Source organism: Erinaceus europaeus, chromosome 12, assembly GCF_950295315.1.
Source record: "Erinaceus europaeus chromosome 12, mEriEur2.1, whole genome shotgun sequence".
Taxonomy (NCBI): Eukaryota; Metazoa; Chordata; class Mammalia; order Eulipotyphla; family Erinaceidae; genus Erinaceus; species Erinaceus europaeus.
In genome coordinates this window covers 77,020,696-77,042,326 of record NC_080173.1, presented here as the reverse complement: position 1 = coordinate 77,042,326, position 21,631 = coordinate 77,020,696, and the positions used below count along the sequence as shown (strand labels likewise).

Genomic DNA, 21,631 nt, shown 5'->3' with positions numbered 1-21,631 from the left:
GTTTAATCACAAGTTACTACAGTGCTTAGAATTGACTTGTTATAAATTGAAAAATAGGACTGGGAAGATGGCATAATGGTTATGCAAAAGACTCATGCCTTAGGCTCCAAAGTCCCAGGTTCATTCCCCAGTCCCCCCATATGCCAATGCTGAGTAGTGCATATTTTTTAGAATGGGAGTAGTTCTGCTTCTTTACATGACATTGAACTTAGTGATTCTCCCATTGAACTAAGAATTTAAACAAGGAGGGCCTGGAAGATGGTAGGGCAGGAGACTTAATACTTAAGGTGTCAGAAACCCCAGGTTCAGTCCCTGGCATCACCGTAAGCCAGAGCTGAGCACTGGATAAAATAACCTTTTTTTATTAGAACATTACAAGGAGGGGGTGCCAACTGTAGCGCAGCGGGTTAAGCGCACATGGCAGCACAAGGACCCGCGGAAGGATCTTGGCTCCCCATCTGCAGGGGAGTTGCTTCACAAGCAGTCAACAGGTCTGCAGGTGTCTGTCTTTTCCTCTGCCTCTTTGTCTTCCCCTCTCTCAGTTTCTCTGTCCCCTCCAACAACAGTGACAATGATAAAACAAGGGCAACAAAATGGAAAAAACAAGCCTCCAGGAGGGGAGAGAGAACCAGACATCACTGGTGTATGTGCTGCTGGGGATCAAACCCAAGATCTCATGCTTGAGAGTCCAAAGCTTTATCCACTGCACCACACCTTGGATAAGATATTTAAGCAACTAGGATAAATTTCTATTTGTAACTTTATGTAGAAAATACATGGTGACGTGGTCCGGGAGGTGCCACAGTGGATAAAGCATTGGACTCTCAAGCATGAGGTCCCGAGTTCAATTCCTGATATCACATGTACCCAGAGTGATGTCTGGTCCTTTCTCTCCTGTCTTTCTCATTGATAAATATTTTTAGCATTGTTATATCACATTGAAAAAACTGAATGGCCCAGGAGGTGGTGCAGTGGATAAGAGCACTGGACTCTCAAGCATGAGGTCCAGAGTTCAGTCCCTGGCACCACCAGAGATATCTGGCTCTTTCCTTTCTCATGAATAAAAGGGGGCCAGTCGGTGGTGTACCTGGTTAAGTGCACACATTACAGTGCTCAAGGACCTAGGTTCCAGCCCCTGTTCCCTAACTGCTGAGGGAAAGCTTCACAAGTGGTGAAGCAAGGCTGCAGAGACTGTCTGTCTCCATCTCTATGTCTCCCCTCTCAAATTCCCTCTGTCTCTGTCCAATAATTATATAATCAAAATTAGAGGATGTGGAGAGAAAATGCAGAAATACCAAAAGTGTTTTTCCCCCTTTTGTTGCCCTTGTATTATTATTGTCATTAATGTTATCATTGTTGGATAGGACAGAGAGAAATGGAGAGAGGAGAGGAAGACAAAGGGGGAGAGAAAGACACCCGCAGACCTGCTTTGCCGCCTGTGAAGCAACGCCCCTGCAGGTGGGGAGCCAGGGCTTAGGTGGGGAACCAGGATCCTTAGGTCAGTCCTTGTGCTTGGTGCCATGTGCGCTTAACCTGCTGCGCTACTGCCCAACCCCCAAAAGTGTGTCTTTCTACAATAATGACAGGTGTGATATGTTTGGGTTAAATGTCTGAGATATGAAAAGATTAAAAGGAAACTTGGGATTTATTTCCTTTTTTTGTTGTTGCCTTTGTTTTCATTGTTGTTGATGTCATCATTGCTGGATAGGACAGAGAAATGGAGAGAGGAGGGGAAGACAGAGATGGGGAGAGAAACAGACACCTGCAGACCTGCTTCACTGCCTGTGAAGAGACTCCCCTGCAGGTGGGGAGCCGGGGTCTCAACTGGGATCCTCACTCTGGTCATTGCTTTTGCGCCACATGCACTACTGCCCGACTCCTGAAACTTGGGATTTACTGAGACTTGTATTTAAAAATTTTCACCCGTATAGTGTGATTATATAAATCATGAGTTAGTTCAGTCTACAACGGTTTTCTTTTTAAAATGACATTTATTATGGTTTTCAGCAGCTAACATTTGAAAGCAATGTCTGAGCAGAACATAATACTCATTCTAGATTGCTTAGCTAGGTCTCATGTATGAGGAATTCTCTGGAATTTTTCATCCACTATTGTTGGATACGGCGAATAGACTGAATCTGGGAAGTCTGCGCATGAGAACCCCACTCTCTCCAGTGCTTATAGTCTCCTCCATGATGGTCACATTCCAATATGAACTGATATCCACGGTATCCAGGATACTGGTAGCAAACCCAACTATAAAATGCAAAGAACACTGCTATTAAAGCCACTTAGGAACCTGGTCCACACCCCCAAACCTGAGCCTCTTTCCTCAACACAATAGTATAGAGTGCTTTTTAGGCTTAGAAAGCAATAATAACCATTCTATTACATGTGCCAAGCATTGTTTATAAACACCACATGACTATAATTAATTGGGAGTTAGCCCTTTTCATGAGTTAAGAGCAAACATAAATATTTCTCTTTTTTTAAAAGAATTTATTTTATTTTTAAAAATATTTTATTTATTATTAGAGAGGTAGGAGAGAGAGAGAAAGAACCAGACATCACTCTGGTACATGTGCTGCCGGGGATTGAACTCAGGACCTCATGCTTGAGAGTCTAGTGCCTTAACCACTGTGCCACTTCCTGGACCACAAGAATTTTTTTATTAATGAGAAAGGAGAGAGAGAAAGAACCAGACATCACTCTGGTACATGTGCTGCCTGGGATTGAACTCAAGACTTCATTCTTGAGAGTCTAGTGCTTTAGCCACTGTGCCACCTCCTGGACCACTAAACATAAATATTTCCATAGAGGGATTGCTGGGGTGGGGAGTGGGGCTGGCTGGAAATTTGTGACCTTAAGTGGTACTTGACACCAATAACTTCAGATTTAAAATTACTTAAAACTAGAATGTAATGGCCATACAAATATCTGAATGTATGAAATCTGATAAGACTCAATTATTATGCATTAATATTTAGAAAGCTTGCACCCATGAGAGTTATTTTGTAATGCAATCCAGCCATGTTTTATACTTACGCTCCACATTGTATCTTCATGGAACCAACTTCATTGTTGAACCAACCCATGGCTTGCAAGGAGGGGTAGTCATCACAGATCTCCCACTGGCGTCCAATAAAATTTTCTTTCTCAAAGATGGTAATCTTAGACTCCTTGTGATTCTTTAATCCAGAAATTTAAAAAATATATCAGTGTTGATTATTGTCATGTTAATTTTCTCCCAGGTTGATTTTCTTCCTTTCTTCCTTCCTTTCTCTCTCTCTCTTTCTTTCTTTTACCAGAGCACTACTCAGCTCTGGTTTATGGTAGTGCAGGGGATTGAACCTGGGACTTTGGAGCCTCAGGCATAAGAGTCTCTTTGCATAACCATGATGCTATCTACCCCCACTCTCCCTTTTTTTTTTTTGCCTCCAGGGTTATTATTGCTGGGGCTTGGTATTTGCACTACAAATCCACTGCTCCTGGAGGCCATTTCCCCCCCATTTTTTGTTGTCCTTGTCATTATTGTTATTGTTGTCATTGATATTGTTGTTGGATAGGACAGAGAAATTGAGAGGGAAGGGGAGGCAGAGTGGGGGAGAGAAAGCACCTGCAGACCAGCTTCACTGCTTGTGAAGGTGGAGAGCTGGGGGCTTGAACTGGGATCCTTGTGTCGGTCCTTGCGCTTCACACCACGTGCGGTTAACCCGCTAAGCTACCGCTCCCCCCTTTTTAAAATATATATTTTTTTCTATTTCAGATAGAGGGGAAAGACACAGTCCTGGAGCTTCCCCTGCTGTTATGGAATGCCCATGTAGCAATGGGCTTTGAACTCTGGCACCTACTCCCTGTCCACAGGAAAGACACTTCACAAGCTGTATAGGTGTCTATCTTCCTCTTTGCCTCCCCTTTCAATTTCTCTCTGTCCTGTCCGATAATAAGAGAAAAAAGAAAAAGAAGAGGGGAAAAAAATGGGTGAGGTGGATTTGTATTTCCCACATAGAGCCCCAGCGGCCTAACCCTGGTGGCAAATGAAAAATGAAAGTAAGACAACAGGAAAATATACCCTGACAAATAACCAAGGAATCGAATAATATTTATTCTGTGGCAAAAGATCTCACAAAACAACAAAGAAAGACTGTCTTTGTGTCTGTGAGGGGGGAGTGGCGAGCGGTGGGGTGGACCTAATATCTGCAGGAAAAATTTGTGTTGTTGCAAACTACCTAAATCGGAGTATGTGGTATTATAAACACTATGTGTACAGTAGGGGACTTGAGTGTTACACACGAATTAGGAAGGCAGAGATTAATCTTATGAAGTTTACAAACAGGCAAAATTAGCTGTGGCAATAGAAAATGGGGAGGAGCAATTGCGTGGAAAGAGAACTATGGGATGAGAGACTTGTTCTGTATCTGATTAGGCTGTTTGTTACATGGGTGTATATATTTTTAAAAATTAATGGGGGAGTCGGGCGGTAGGTAGCGCAGTGGGTTAAAGTGCAGGTGGTGCAAAGCGCAAGGACTGGCATAAGGATCCAGTTTGAGCCCCCAGCGCCCCACCTGCAGGGGAGTCGCTTTACAGGCAGTGAAGCAGGTCTGCAGGTGTCTATCTTTCTCTCCCCCCCTCTGCCTTCCCATCCTCTCTCCATTTCTCTCAGTCCTATCCAACAATGACAACATCAACAACAATAGTAACTACAACAATAAAAACAAGGGCAACAAAAGGGAATAACTAAATATTAAAAAATAAAAAAAATAATGGGGCTAGGTGGTGGTGCATCTGGCTGAGTGAACATGTTACAGTGCACAAGGACCTGGGTTCAAGCCTCCAGTTCCCACCTGCATGGGGAAAGCTTTGTGAGTGATGAAGCAGTGCTGCAGATGTCTCTCGCAGATGTCTCTCTGTTTCTCTTCCTCTCTCTGTTTCCCTTCCCTCTCAATTCCTGTCTGTTTATATCCAATAAATAAAGACAATTTAAAAATTAATGAGGGGAGTCAGGCGGTAGCAGTGGGTTAAGTGCATGTGGAGCAAAGCTGCAAGGACTGGAATAAGGATCTCGGTTCAAGCCCCCTGCTCCCCACCTGCAGGGAGTCGCTTCACAGGCGGTGAAGCAGGTCTGCAGGTGTCTATCTTTCTCTCCCCTCTCTGTCTTCCCCTCATCTCTCCATTTTTCTCTGTCCTATCCAACAACGACGACATCAATAACAACAATAACTACAACAACAATAAAACGAGGGCAACAAAAAGGAAATAAATAATTCTTTTTTTAAAAAAAAAACCTTAAAAAATTAATGAGGAAGTATGGGGAGACAGTATAATGGTTATACAAAAAGATTTTCATGGCTGAGGCTCCAAGCTCCCATGTTCAATCCCCAGCACCACCATAAACCAGAGCTGAACAGTGTTCTGGCCTCTCTCTCTCTTTCCATCTGTACCTCTCCCTCTCATTGAAAAAGTACAATATTTGTAAAAAACAAATGAGAATGCATACCTAATATCTATATTTTACTGTGTATAAATTAAACTGGGGGGTGGAAGGTGAAAACACATCTAGATTGGCAGTATTTTTAGATCTTAAGTACTTTGGGTTTCCTTCAATTCTTGAATTTTGGTAGAATTTTACAATGAGAAAGCTAAACTAAAATTAAGAGAAACACACACCTGTGTGTGAATTCTTGGGAAGGATCTAGTTCAGCCTCATTCTCAAAGCAGTGGTCATTTTAAACACAACCCTGAAGGTCATCCTGCTTCTGCTTGAATTTCTTTTTTTCTTTTTTCTTTTTATTTCTTTTTGCCTTTAAGGTTATTGCTGGGGCTCAGTGCCTGCACCATGAATCCACTGCTCCTGGAAGCCACTATTTTCCCCTTTTGTTGCCCTTGTTGTGGTTATTATTGTTGCTGTTAATGTCATTCGTTATTGGATAGGACAGAGAGAAATGGAGAGAGGAGGGGAAGACAGAGGGGGAGAGAAAGACAGACACCTGCAGACCTGCTTCGCCGCCTGTGAAGCGACTCCCCTGCAGGTGGGGATCCGGGGTCTTGAACCGGGATCCTTACGCTGATCCTTGAGCTTTGCGCCACCTGCGCTTAACCCACTGCTACCGCCCGACCCCCTTCTGTTTGAATTTCAACACACCACAGAACTATATTCTGCTTCTGTCTGAATAATTCTTTTTACTTTATTTTTTTAATTCTTTTTTTTTCCCCTCTAGGGTTGGGGCTCGGTGCCTGCACTATGAATCTTTTTTTTTTTTTTTAAGATTTTATTTATTTATGAGAAAGATAGGAGGAGAGAGAAAGAACCAGACATCACTCTGGCACATGTGCTGCCGGGGATCGAACTCGGGACCTTACACTCGAGAGTCCAAAGCTTTATCACTGCGCCACCTCCCGGACCACTGGAGGCTTCCCCCCTCCTTTTGTTGTCCTTGTTGTTTATCGTTGTTGTTATTATTGTTGTTGCTGTCTTTTCGAGAGAGGAGGGGAGGCAGAGAAAGGGAGAGAAAGATACCAGCAGACCTGTTCTACCACTTGTGAAGCGACCCCTCTGCAGGTGGAGATCCAGGGGCTCAAACTGGGATCCTTAAGCCAGTCCTTGTGCTTTGCGCCATGTGTGCTTAACCTGCTGTGCTACCACCTGGCCTCCTGTTTGAATAATTCTTTTAAGACTTTAGAAGCATCCTAGGCTGATACATACTTGAATAATTCTTAGTGTTGGGAGCAAGGTTATTATGTGTTAAAAATAGATATACTGAGAGACTTGCTTATAAGTCATCCTTATTTATTTATTTACTTATTTATTGTCACTGGGGTTATTGCTGGGGCTTGGTGCCTACACACAAATCCATGACTCTTGATAGCCATCTCCCCTCCCTTTTTATTTGACAAGACAGAAATTGAGAGGGGAGGAGGGGGGGGGGGATAAGCAGCACTGCTCCACTGCTTATGAAGCTTACCACCTGAAGCCGGGGATCTGCAACTTGAATTTGGGTCCTTGCCCATGATAGCATAGCACTCAACCAGGTGCCCCAGATATTTAAGTATCACCCTGTTTCAAGGCAAAGAGCACGAAATTTAACTGGCCTAGGACTTGCTTTTTTTTTTTTTTTTTTTTTTACTCCATGCTAAGCATGCACACTCATTAGTCCACTGAACTTTTCAAGATCTGTGCTCTTGCTTATTTATTAACTACCACCTACAAGAAGACTCTGAACTGGGAAATTGCACAGCAAGAGGGTGTATACCTTAAATGCATAGGTCCCATCTCTGACACCACATGAATGAGCAAAGAAGAAAAAAGAGGTGGACCTCCATGGATGGACTGGTGCTCTGGTGCTTTGATCTCTTTTGCAAATAAAGTAAAAATTAGTCCAGAGAGGTAACTCAGCAACAGAATGCATGTTAGCTCTGTCCAGACAAGAAAAAAAAAAAAAAAAAGATGTTCCTTTTAGCTTTGGGGAAATATTGTCTAGTATAAGAAAAAAATCAGAGGGCTGGGCAGTGGCACACCTGTTTAAGAGTACAAGTCACGGGAGTCAGGCGGTAGCACAGCGGGTTAAGCAGAGGTGGCGCAAAGCCAAAGGACCAGCATAAGGATCCCGGTTCAAGCCTCCGGCTCTTCACCTGCAGGGACGTTGCTTCACAGGCAGTGTCTATCTTTCTCTCCCTCTCTGTCTTCCCCTCCTCTCTCCATTTCTCTCTGTCCTATCCAACAACGACGACATCAATAACTACAACAACAATAAGAAAACAACAAGGGCAACAAAAGGGAATAAATAAATAAACATAAAAAAAATCTTTAAAAAAAAAAAAAGACTACATGTAAGGACTGGGGTTTGAATTCCCGATCCTTACCTGCAGGAGTGAGTTTCATGAGTGGTGTGGCAAATACTGCACTTATCTCTCTCCTTCTCTATTACCCCCCCCCCCCTAATGTCTTTCCGTCTTTTCAAATAAAGAAAAAAGGAGGGGGAGAAAGGCTACTGGAACAGTGGATTCATCTTGCAGGCACCAAGCCCCAGCAATAACACTGGGGGAGGGAGGGATCAAACAGTAGTCTAAGGAACAGAAGTGTGGTTTTCTTTTCTTTTTAAAACTTTTAGCCTTGGGAGGCAGGCGGTAGCACAGCGGGTTAAGCGCAGGTGGCGCTAAGCACAAGGACCAGTGTAAGGATCCCGGTTTGTGCCCCCGGCTCCCCACCTGCACAGGAATCGCTTCACAAGCGGTGAAACAGGACTGCAGGTGTCTATCTTTCTCTCCCCTTCTTTGTCTTCCCCTCCTCTCTCCATTTCTCTCTGTCCTATCCAACAACAACGAGATCAACAACAACTACAACAATAAAACAACAAGGGCAACAAAAGGGAATAAATAATAAAAAAAAAAGATAAAACAACAACAACAACAAAAAACTTTTAGCCTTTCTGTTGCATTTCAGAATAACTGATAAAATAACATAAATGTCCACGCATCTGAGCCCTTTATTGTCCCATCCCTCACTTGCACAGAAATTAAATTTAGGGAGTCGGGCGGTAGCGCAGCGGGTTAAGGGCATGTGGCGCAAAGTGCAAGGACCTGCGGGCCTGAGGATCCCAGTTCGAGTCCCTGGCTCCCCACCTGCAGGGGAGTCACTTCACAGGTGGTGAAGCAGGTCTGCAAGTATCTGTCTTTCTCTCCCCCTCTCTGTCTCCCCTCATCTCTCCATTTCTCTCTGTCCTATCCAACAACGACGACATCAACAACAACAATAACTACAACAATAAAAACAACAAGGCAGCAAAAAGGAAATGAATAAATAAATATTTTTTAAAATCTTTAAAAAAAATTAAATTTAGAGGGAGTCGGGTGGTAGTGCAGTGGGCTAAGCACAGGTGGCGCCAAACTCAAGGACCAACGTAAGGATCCCGGTTGGAGTCCCTGGCTCCCCACCTGCAGGGGAGTCCTTTCATAAGTGGTGAAGCAGGTCTGCAGGTGTCTTTCTCTCCGCCTCTCTGTCTTTCCCTCCTCTTTCCATTTCTCTCTGTCCTATCCAACAACAACAACATCAATAATAACTACAACAATAAAACAACAAGGGCAACAAAAAGGAATTAATTAATTAAATTTAGAGACTCACGGCAGAACAGATGGGGCGGAAGGACATGAGGCGCTCAATGTGGTAGGCATTACTCCCGCTCCAGGCATCCCAACGAGGGTATTCTCCTCTCTCCAGAATAAACTGTTGGCCACAGAAGCTGGTGTGTTCGTAACCAATCCAGCTGTCAAAGACAAGTAGAGGCAATTGTTCACAGTGTTAAGAGACTACATGACCTCTGGGAGATGGAATTTTCTGTTTTAAATGTTACTAATGGAGTAGAATACCAAGTCAATTCCAGCACAGCCATATAAAGTAATACTTCTATCGCAAGAGGTAGGGAGTCATCTGGCAGTTGCACTAAGCAGGTTTGTAGATGTGATATTTAGTTTGGGATTATCCACTGAAACAGTCTGCATCACTGGCCTGAACTATGCATGTTAAAAGTCAGCCTAAAGTTATATTTTCTTTCTCTCCGAGTTACCTCACACTCTACTTGGACCTGTAGGTTCAGGATCAAGTGACTGACTGTTGTTTTAGCCCCAGTCAAACTGATTGGTTTGTTCCAAAGGAAGCAAAGGGGTGAAGAGGCAACTCTACCTAGTCTCTTTCTTGTTTTCTTACCACTATGGGCGCTCTTTGTCCACCTGCTGCAGAACTATGCTTTATTTACTAAACCACTTCAGATCAGTTTTTCACAACCAGGTCACAGTTACTGACTCCACCTTGAGGTATTACACCTTTTAAAGGATCAAAGAGCTCAGTTTTAGTGGTGAGCAACTGTGGATCTTTCCATGTGTAAAGCCAGTTCTACCTAAGCTAGTGGAGAGTCCCATCCCTACATGTTTGCAGTCTAATAGTAAAAGTATGAATAGTCAGTCAAGAGTCAAAAGACAAAATAAGAGGTCTTCCTCACCAAGGAGTTAAATCATCAACAGGAATCTCTAAGAAGACTAACTAGGAACTAACATGGCTCTTGAGACTTGATGTTGTTGAGTTTCTTTTAACATAGAGAAATTAGCTAGCAGAGTCTACACTCAAACAGGAAAGAGGGACAATAATTATAGAGGCTACAGCTTGACAGCTGCCTATTTTCTGCCAGCAAGAAAACTCACACATCCTTTGGCTATTTTGAGGATATCCTAGGTAGAAGATTTAATTACTGTCATTGTCCTGCCCCATGTGTATATGTCTTCTTAAATTTTTATACCTATTTTAATGAGAGAGAAACACAGAAAGTCCAGAGCATTGCTCAGCTCTGGCTAAAGGTGGTGATGGGGATTGAAACTGGGACCTCTGAGCCTCAGTTATGAAAGTCTTTTGCAGACCATTATGCTGTCTCCCCACCCCTGTATATGTCTTTGATCATCCCCCAAATCACTAAGAACCTCATGTTCCTTCTATCTTTGGGCTACTAAATCACACATGTAGTGATTTATTTATAAGATGAGATCTGAATTTCAGAAATAAAACATTTTTCTTTTCAAATCTCCACTTTTATGGTATCACATGTGAAGGAAACAGGAGAGAGAGAGAGAGAAAAAAAAAAAAGGCCAGAGCTTCTGCAGAGCTCCATACTCACGCGCCACATTCCACCTTGAGAGAACGGACATTATCAAAACTACGCTCAAAGACATTTGGGCACGAACTGGTAAACTCCATTCTTTTGCCCTGAAAGTTCTCTTGGTCATAGATGGTTATCTAAAATGAGATTGAATGGGAAAAGAGTTAAACGGTAATATTTCTGGAAGAACAGAGGTCGAGTTCAACAAATTAACTTGTGTCTGTTCTATGTGTTTCATCACTAGCTACAGCTCCAGATACATGAGTTTGTCTCTTTTAGTGTAGACAAGATAGGATGAAGAGGTTTGAATTATTACTACTAGGTTGATGGTGTTCACACTGCCAGGCAAGGAGTAACTGTGGAAAATGTGTTTATGATAAGAATGGTTTTCCAGGGATTCTAGCTCACAAAGTAGACAGACTCTTATTCCACAGTGTGTTATGTACAATGTCTAGCCCAGATCCCAAGGTTCTGGGAGTTCCAGGAACTTTCTGGGAATTATTATTTTAAAAATTTTATTTATTTATTTATCCCCTTTTGTTGCCCTTGTTGTTTTATTGTTGTAGTTATTATTGTTACTGATGTCACTGTTGTTGGATAGGACAGAGAGAAATGGAGAGAGAAGTGGAAGAAAGAGAGAGGGAGAGAAAGATAGACACCTGCAGACCTGCTTCACCTCTTCAGAAGCGACCACCCTGCAGGTGGGGAGTCAGGGGCTCAAACTGGGATCCTTACGCCTGTCCTTGCACTTCACGCCACCTGCGCTTAACCCGCTGCACTTCCACCTGACTCCCTGGGAATTCTTTTAGCTTCTTCAGCCACACCTGCTATATAAGCCTGAAGTGTAAAGGAGGATTTGTGATAAACCTTCATTGTGCCTTAAACTAGAACCTGCATCTTGAACCTGGCTAGAGGACAACTCCTAAAGTTAAGAACCAGGCTCAGAGTGACCCAATACAGAGGGTGGGGGTGATGGGGAAAGTAATGAAAGCCCAAGGACTGGTTACACCAAGCATAACCAACCAGTCCAGGCTAGCACTCAGGAGTCTTGGGTCCTATCACTTCTATTGGGATCTAGTGGCAGATCTCTTTTCTGGGTCTCCAGCTTTCTCTGTGGGCATAATCTACCCTGGGTTGTTCTATATTAAAATGATTTTAGCAGTGTAGAAGACAGTTGAACTGGAAAATTATCTAACCCCCATCATGAACTTTCAGGCTCATCATCTTCCTGTCCAAATGAATCCTGAGATAGCATCTGAACCTGGAGTGAACCTTTCTCTTACAAACCAGTGATTTTTCAGTAAACCAGACTGTCCCAAGGGAAGGATAACCCTTGGGCTGCTTTAACAGCATCTTACTTCCTACCATGTAGGATTCCTCAGTTTTGTGTGTGAAGGGAGACTTACCTTCCATGGCCCCAGGGACCCTTGCATAGGGTTGGTTTGAGCCATCTTGGTGGTTGGAAGAGTTTCTGGAAGACAGAACACACACCACTGACATATCCTTTGAGATGTAGGATGACATGAAAGAGTACAGGGGAAGTAACAGAGGTTTGAAGCCCAATACACATCTTTGGTTAGAAACCTAGTTCTGCCTCTTTGCTCATTGAGCCTCAAGTTGTTTTTCCATTGGTAAAGCTTCTGTGTGAAGAGTTCAGGGCTAGAAGCAATAATGCAAATAAGCTGAGTACAAGACATCATGACTTGATAATTGCACATCTGGGTCTCTTGCCTGCCTCCAGCCACCCCCTACAGGTGGCAGCAACGCTTCAGTCTCAGATAGCCCCAGTGTAAATCCCTTGGCAACATTTATTTATTTATTTATTGAATTAGAAAGAAGAGGGGGAGAGGGAGAGAAGAACACCAAAGCTTCCTTAAATACAGTGGGGAACAGACTGGAACCTAGGTCACACACATGACAAAGCAGTGCACTATCCAAGTAAGCTGTTTTGCCAGCACTACTGGCAATAGTACAGAACTTTTTTTTTTTTTTTTTCCCTCCAGGGTTATTGCTGGGGCTTGGTGCCTGCACCATGAATCCACTGCTCCTGGAGGCTATTTCTTTTCCCTTTTGTTGCCCTTGTTTTATCATTGTGGTTATTATTATTGTTGTCATTGATATCACTGAGGGATAGGACAGAGGGAAATGGAGAGAGGAGGGAAAGACAGAGATGGGGAGAAAAAGACACCTGTAGATCTACTTCACCATTTGTGAAGCGACCCCCTGCAGGTGGGGAGCCAAGGGCTCGAACCAGGATCCTTGAGCAGGTCCTTGCGCTAGCGCCGTATGTGCGTAATCTGCTGTGTTACCGCCCAACCCCCGGCCTTCCCCCTTCCCCCCCCCCCCAACATCTTGTTGCCCTTGTAATTATTGCCATTGTTTTTGTTGTTGGATAGGACAGAGAGAAATAGAGAGAGGAGGTGAAGACAGAGGGGGGGAGAGAAAGATGCAGACCTGCTTCACTGCTTGTGAAGCGACCCCCCTGCAGGTGGGAAGCCGGGGGCTTGAACCGGGATCCTTGAGCTGATCATTGTGCTTGGCGCCATGTGCGTTTAACCCTCTGTGCTACCGCCCGGCCCCCAGTACAGAACTTCAGCTCTGGCTTATGGTGGTGAGGGGGATTGAACCTGGGACTTTGGCGCCTCAGGCGTGAGAGTCCCTTTGCATAACCATTATGCTATCTACCCTCCGCCCCAGTACAGAACTTTTATATGACCTCATCTGACTTTCTCAAACTGACCAACGGTGCATGAGAGTGCTACCATTCCCTTCCTACTTATCTCTCTTCTAGATGAAACTGGTCTTGACTTTGCCTCCTCAAGGGCTGAACCTAGGACCTTTGGTGCCTCAGGAATGAAAGTCCTTTTACATGGCCATTGTATTATCTCAGTTGATAAGGCCCTGTTCTAAGCAGTGCCAGGGAATGAACCCAGGGCCTCAAACTTGAGTGATGTCACTGAGCCACCTTCTAGGCCTGACTTTTTTTTTCCCTAGATAGAGGCAGAGAGAAAAAATGGAAGAGACCACAGCACCAAAGCTTTCTACAATGCAGTGAGGGCTGGATTAGACCCTGGGTTGTGCTCCGTCCAAAAAGATCTGTGTATACCTATGTTCATAATAGCACAATTTGTAATAGCCCAAACCTGGAAGCAACCCAGGTGTTCAACAACAGATGAGTGGCTGAGCAAGTTGTTACAATGGAATACTACTCAGCTATTAAAAATAGTGATTTCAGTGTTTTCAGCCCATCCTGGATAGAGCTTGAAGAAATAATGTTAAGTGAAATAAGTCAGAAACAGAAGGATGAATATGAGATGATCTCACTCTCAGGCAGAAGTTGAAAAACGAGATCAGAAGAGCAAACACGAGTAGAACCTGAACTGGAGTTGGTGTATTGCACCAAAGTAAAAGACTCTGGGGTGGGTGAGGGGGAGAGTACAAGTCCTGGAAAAAGATGACAGAGGACCTGGTGGGGGCTGTATTGTTATGTGGAAAACTGAAAAATGTTATGCATGTACAAACTATTGTATTTACTTTCGACTGTAAAATATTAATCCCCCAATAAAGAAATTAAAAAAAAAAAGAACCTGGGTTCTGCATATGACAAGCCAGTACACTATGCAAGTGAGTTATTTCACTGACTCTGACCTGATTTTTAAAATTCTATTGAAAATGGGGTGGGGTGGGGAGAACATTGTTTCATCACCTACAGAGTTCCTTCAGTGCTGTCTCTGGTGCAACCATGTGCTACCAGGGATGGTACCCAGGGCTCCATGCATGGTAAGACATGTATTTTATCTGCCAAGTTGACTCTTGGTACCAGTCTCTGTTCTAAATGCTTTTCATACATCACTGCATTTAATATTCACAACCTATGAAAGGGACCTGGGTGGTAGTATATCCAGATTAGCTCACATTACCGTGCTCAAGAATCTGGGTTTGAACCCCAGCTCCACACCTGCAGGGGGGAAACTTCAAGAGTGGTGAAGCAGGTCTGCAGGTGTCTATCTTTTTCTCTCTTTCTCTATCCCCCCCCCCCGCCCCTCTCAATTTTTCTGTTGTAATAGCAAATAAAATAGAAAGGCAAAAAATGGCTGCCAAGGCAGTGGTTTCATAGTGCAGGCACTGAGCCTCAGCAATAACCCTAGTGACAAAAAGAGAAAGCCTAGGCAATAAGTACTATCATTGTTTCCATTTTACAAACAGGGATACTGAAGCAGACAGTAAAGTGGCAAGAAGAAGGCAGAGGAAAGAAAGAAGACAGGCACTAGGGGTGTGTAGCGCAATGGTTATGCAAAAAGACTCATACTTGGGGCTCCAAAGTTCCAGACTCAATCCCCCATATTACCATAAGCCAGAAATGACCAGAGCTCTGGTAAAACATAAATAAAATAGAATTTTGTATATATATATATATATATATATATATATATATATATATATGTATGTATATGAGAGAAATAGAGAGACTGAAGTTAGAGGACCACTCTGGCGAGTGCAGTGCAGCTCCAGGGATGGAGGGAGAAAATCTGATACCCCCACAATCTAAGTCCTGCCCTCTACCATTGTACCACGTCTCAGCTTTTGCCTCAGTTTTTTTTTTTACTCAGAACAGCCATTCTTTTTCTCTGACAATTAATTGAACTCAGGAATTAACTTTAAGCTCCAGTAGACCTTTTCATTCTGAACCTTTGAGTAGTATTTCCCAATTCCTCCAACCCCATCCCTTCTTCTTACGTGCCGGGAGCCTGTTCCTTCCTTCCTTTCTTGGGGTCCTAGACCATGACCATCATGGGTAGGGAGGTGGTTGTTGGCCTTTGCTGACCCCAGTGGGGTGGTGAGAGAAGGATGCCTCGCCTAGAGTTCCTCACTCCTTTCCTGCCATCCTAGCAGGCTCATAATTACAAGACATGAAAATTGGTCCATCGAGGTATCTCTTCAGTGGGGGTGGGGGTGGAAGGGCCAGGGCACCCCTCAGGGCTTTACTCACCCAGTTCCCGCTGCACAGTCTGGGTCTCCATCTGGTGCCACTTCCTCTGTGGCCCTGCCCTTTATAGTCCTATAGTCCATGGTCTCTGGCCCTGTCAGCACTCTTCTTTTGTTCCCTTTTGATCCCCAGAGCTTTGGTGGCTCGGGCTGCTGGGCAGGCATTCCTCAGGCCTTTGTTTAAAGGAGGGATACAGAAATGCAAAGAGGCCCCACTGCTATGATCTCAGCTCTCAGAACAGGGGGAATGCTTGTCCTCTGCCTTCTCCAGGTTCCTCCTGCCACCCCAGGACCTTCCTAAGACTCCAAATCATGTCAACCATCAAAAAATACATCTCACATCTCAGACAGGAGATTTGGACAGAACTTTCTATACAGACGTAACTTTTTTTTTAAAGTTTCTTTCTTTTTTTAAGTTATATTTATTTATTTATTGCATAGGGACAGCCAGAAATTGAGAGGAGGAAGGGACATAGGGAGGGAGAAAGACAGAGAGATACCTGCAGATCCGCTTCACCACTTGCAAGGCTTTCTCTCTGTAGGTGGGGACCGGAGGCTCAAACCTGGGTCCTTGTGCACTGTAATATGTGTGCTCAGTCAGGTGCACCACCACCCGGCCCCCAGACATGACTTTTTAAAAAATATTTATTTATTTAATTACTTTTGTGATTGCCACCTGGGTATTGGTGGGGCTCGGTACCTGAACAACAAATCCTCTGCTCCTCGTGGCCTACTTATTTATTTTTTAAATAGAGAAAGAGAAACTGAGAGGGAAGTGGGAGATAGAGAGAGAGAGAGAGAGAGAACAAGAGCTGTAGCACTGCTTTACCACTTGTGAAGCTCTCCCTTTGCAGGTGGGGACTAGGGGTCCTTGTACCTAGTAGCATGTGCACTTTACAGGATGCCACCACCTGGTCCCTAACACATAAAGGCCTGATGCTAAGGATGGTGTGCCACCCCAGGATATCTGTTATTTAATTAATTTGTGGTCTGGATCAATAATTGGCAAGGGGCTCAAGACAGGCTCTAGCCCCTAGATATTGTGCAAGGGTTACAGAGACCAGCTATCCTTAGTTGGTGCTCTTCTTCCCCTTCCTTTCGTTTCCTCCCCAGAACCAAGGTCTTATTCAGCTGTTCGTTCATTTGTTCATTCATTCATTCATTCCTTTTTCTCTACCTTCTGGACTGGGTTAGCTGCCCCTGTAGTGTGCTCTTTGCATCCTGTAGTTTCCCACTATTGTATTGATGATGCCATAGACATTTTAGCATGTTCACTAGTTTTTTTTAATCTTTATTTACTTGTTGAATAGAGACAGCCAGAAATTGAGAGGAAAGGGGCTGATAGAGAGCGACAGAGATACACCTAAAGCCCTGTTTCACCACTTACAAAGCTGTCCCCCTTAAACTGGGCGGCTTGGACCTGGTCCTTGAGCATTGTAACATGTGCATTCAACTAGGTGCGCCACCACCTGGCCCCGCATAGACATGTTAGAAAGCAGAAATATTGAACTCCAAGGAGAACTAAGGTACTTGGGGCTCAGATATAAGAATACTTCAAATTTTTTTTCTTTTAGTATCTTTATTTATGTATTGGATAGAGACAAGTCAGAAATCGAGAGAGAAGTGGGTGGTGGGAAAGGAAAGACATAGAAAGACACCTGCAACACTGCTTCATCATTCATAAAGCTTTTACCCCTGCAGGTGGGAACTGGGGGTTTGAACCCAAGTCCTTGCTCATTATAGTATATGTGTTCTACAGGTGTGCACCACCCAGCTCCAACAAGACTTTCTTTTTCTTTTTTTTTTTTTTTTGCCTTCAGGATTATCTCCGTGTTTTAGTGCCAGCACTGAAGCTTCCAGGGACTATTCTTTCCTTTTTTTCTATTTTATTGGATAGGAAAGAGAGAAATTGAGAGAGGAAGGGAATATAGAAAGGGAAAGAGAAAGACAGACACTGGCAGACCTGCGTCACCACTTGTGAAGCATCCCCATCTCTGATGGGGAGCAAGGGCTTGAACCCTGGTCATTGCACATAGTACTATGTGTGCTTAACCAGGTGTACCTCCATCCAGCCCCCCTTAATACATTTTTCTGTATTTTTTGTTTTGAACAGTGTGAACAAATTTTCTCTATCAAAATGATTAAAGATATTTTGAGAGTTCTGGGGAGAGAGCATAATGGTTAGGCAAAAAAAAAAAAAAAAAGAGGGAGTCGAGCTGTAGCGCAGCGGGTTAAGCGCAGGTGGCGCAAAGCACAAGGACCGGCATAAGAATCCCGGTTCCAATCCCGGCTCCCCACCTGCAGGGGAGTCGCTTCACAGGCAGTGAAGCAGGTCTGCAGGTGTCTATCTTTCTCTCCTCCTCTCTCCATTTCTCTCTGTCCTATCCAACAGCGACAACAACAATAATAACTACAACAATAAAACAACAAGGGCAACAAAAGGGAATAAATAAATAAAATAAATATTAAAAAAAAAAGACTTCCATGCCTGAGGCTCCAAGGTCTCAGGTTCAGTCCTCAGCACCACCATAAGCCAGAGCTGAGCAGTGCTCTGATAAAAGGGGTGGGAGAAGGAGGGGAGAGGAAGGTACTTTAAGAAATAAATTGTTCGGTTTGAGTCCCTGCTCCCCACCCAAAGGCGGTGAAGCAGGTCTGCAGGTGTCTGTCTTTCTCTCCCCCTCTCTGTCTTCCCCTCCTCTCTCCAATTCTCTCTGTCCTATCCAACAACAATGACATCAACAACAACAATAATTACAGCAACAATAAAACTACAAGGGCAACAAAAGAGAAAATAAATTAAAAAAATATATATATATATATAAAAAGAAATAAATTGTTTAATCATCTGCTTATTTATTCTATTAGATTTTATGCTCTGTGGAGACAGGGACTTTGTCTTGTTCATCGTTCTATTTTCAGTTTTTGTCATCCTCCTAATTCAATAATTTTTTAAATAAATGGTTTATTTATTTATTTATTTACCAGAGCACTGCTCAGCTTATGGTGGTACAGGGAATTGAACCTGGGACTTTGGAGCCTCAGGTATGACAGTCTCCTTGCAAAGCCATTATGCTATCTTTCCCTGCCCGAATGGTTTATTTTTTAAAAAAATATTTTATTATCTATTTATTGAAAGAGACAGCTAGAGGGTAGAGAGAGATAGAAAGGAGAGAGACAGAGAGAACTGCAGCCCTGCTTCACCACTGAAAAGCTTTCCCCCTACAAGTGGGGAACAGGGGCTTGAACCTGGGTCCTTGCACACTGTAATGTGTGTACTCAACCAGGTGTGCCACCACCCAGCCCCCTGTTTGTATTGTTTTTCCAGTGTACTGCTCAGCTCATGGTAGTGTTGGGGATTAAACCTGGGACCTTTGGTGTCTCAGTCATAAAAGTCTTTTTGCATAATCATGCTATCTTCTGAGTCCCTTCTTAAACATTTTTCATGAATGAATAATAGTCTGTGTTGAATTTGGTGAGCTTAAGAGCACATTGGTAGCTGTGATATATTAATTACTTAGCTTAGCACAGCTGACCTTCTACATTGTGTTTGTGCTCAACATCTTTATTTGGGAGATTTATATCCTACTGAAATATAGCAGGTCCTCCAGAAAAGTCTTCTCATTCAACTTGCAGGTGAAGGGAGATAAAAATGTTTGCAGCAGTGTTAGGTAGCCAGAGCTTAGTAAATGACTGTACATTATTGATTGTGCCAAATCAGACACCATTCTGTGCCAGATTCTCAGAGAGAGAAGCTGGAGCAAACAAAGACTTAAGAAAAAATATCTAGGGGGCTGGTCAGTGGCACAGCAGGTTAAGTGAACATGGTGTGAAGCACAAGGACAAGCGTAAGGATCCTGGTTTGAGCCCCCAGCTTCCCACCTGCAGGAAGGTCACTTCACATGCACAAGTCTATAGGTGTCTATCTTTCTCTCTCCCTCTTTGTCTTCCCCTCTTCGCTCGATTTCTCTCTGTCCTATCCAACAATAACAACAACAACAATGATAAACAAGGGCAACAAAAGGGAAAAAATAGCCTCCAGAAGTAGTGGTTCATACTGCAAGCACCAAGTTCCAGTGATAACCCTGGAGGCAAAAAAATAAAAATAAAGAGAAAAGTCCCACCTGCAGGGGAGTCGCTTCACAAGCGGTGAAGCAGGTCTGCAGGTGTCTGTCTTTCTCTCCCCCTCTCTGTCTTTCCCTCCTCTCTCCAGTTCTCACTGTCCTAGCCAACAACAATGAAATCAATAACAATAAAAAACTACAATAAAACAAGGGCAACAAAAGGGAATAAGTAAATCAATAGAAAAAAAAAAGAGAAAAGAAAAAAAGAAAAAGTGTCTGATAAAATGCTGGAGACCTACAAAATAGCCATGGGTTTTCTGGAATTCAAATGTAACTAGTTGTCCTATACTTAAATTTGCTAGTTCTAACCACCATAGATAAGACACCACTGGACTGCTCAGTTGTAGTGGACAGAGTGGGCTGAGACTCACTTAGAGTGTATCTCATCTAGATAACTGTTTTTCCTATCTGTTCCATAGGGTTCCAGTTGAAATGAGATGATTTAAGTTGCAGTTTCAAGAGATTGAGTTAGACCGAACCGAGTTGAAGTGTCCTTAAGCCAGTCACATGCAGAGGAATCAAGCAGGTAGCCTGGGCCTGAGCACACAGCACTGTGGAGCAGGTAGGCACCCCTGAATGCTGGGAGCAGAGGAATGGACAGCTGCAGAATGTGTTCAGAAAGAGTGAGGGGCTGCAGGTATACTCCAGGTTTTCTCCCAGTGCTTACCTTGTAAAATAAAATAAAATAAAACAATCAGGCCTTGTTTCTCTTGTTTGTTTACAGGTGTCACAAGAGACATGGCGAAGAGATCCCTCGAGGCATCTCCTCGTTGGAGAGCTGGCTGAATGCTGCTGACCAGGCCTTTTGCTTTGTATCCATCCTGCTTATCCTTAGACAACAAAAGTGCTGCTCAACCGCCTGGTCAGCCCCATTATGCTCTTGCCACAAAGTGCTGAGTGTAGTGATTGCCCTGTCCTCATGATTTCATGCTTCCCACACTGGGCCCCCTGGACCCTCAGGCAAGGCCAGAGGATCCAAGTTATCCTTTAAGTTCTGAGCATCTACCATGCTTGGCATGCAGCTCTGTGGTGGATGACCCCAAGATTCAAACTGACCGTGCCACATGCCACATTTTTTTTCGTCGGGGGGAGAGTAGTCACATTTCCCTTGATGTCAGTCATAATCTCTAAATCCATAGCTATATTTGCTCCAGTTACTTATGTAATGAATGGGCAGAGAACACAGTTCACAATCCTGTCCCCAAGACGCTGGTGCCCTTCAGATATCTTGACTAGCAGAATGCAGTGCTAAAACTGAATAGAGAGAAAAACTGGGGGAAAGGGAGTCAGGCGGTGGTGCAGAGGGTTAAGTGCATGTGGCACAAAGTGCAAGGACAGGCATAAGGATCCCAGTTTGAGCCCCCAGATCCCCACCTGCAGGGGAGTCGCTTCACAAGCAGTGAAGCAGGTCTGCAGGTGTCTATCTTTCTCTCCCCCTCTCTGTCTTCCCCTCCTCTCTCCATTTCTATCTGTCCTATCCAATAACAATGACATAAATAACCACAACAATGTTAAACAACAAGGACAACAAAAGGAAAAATAAATAAATAAGTATAAAAAATAATTATTATCCCCACACCTATGGACATCTAATCTTTGACAAAGGGGCCCAGACTATTAAATGGGGAAACCAGAGTCTCTTCAACAAATGGTATTGGAAACAATGGGTTGAAACATGCAAAAGAATGAAACTGAACCACTGTATTTCACCAAATACAAAAGTAAATTCCAAGTGGATCAAGGACTTGGATTGTAGACCACAAACTATCAGATACTTAGAGGAAACTATTGGCAGAACTCTTTTCCGCATAAACTTTAAAGACATCTTCAATGAAATGAATCCAATTACAAATAAGACTAAGGCAAGTATAAACCTATGGGACT

At 43.6% G+C, this 21,631-nt stretch overlaps 1 protein-coding gene across 1 annotated transcript; it reads right to left on the bottom strand.

Annotated features, from left to right (window-relative positions):
* Positions 1-1,971: 1,971 nt before the first annotated feature.
* Positions 1,972-15,766, bottom strand: CRYBA1 (crystallin beta A1). The gene is made up of 6 exons (XM_007520448.2): positions 15,631-15,766; positions 12,047-12,111; positions 10,659-10,777; positions 9,119-9,260; positions 3,046-3,188; positions 1,972-2,256 (listed from the first exon to the last, which is right to left on the bottom strand). Exons 1-6 carry the CDS (start codon positions 15,659-15,661, stop codon positions 2,109-2,111), a joined length of 648 nt encoding a protein of 215 aa, XP_007520510.2. The 5' UTR covers positions 15,662-15,766; the 3' UTR covers positions 1,972-2,108.
* Positions 15,767-21,631: the final 5,865 nt, after the last annotated feature.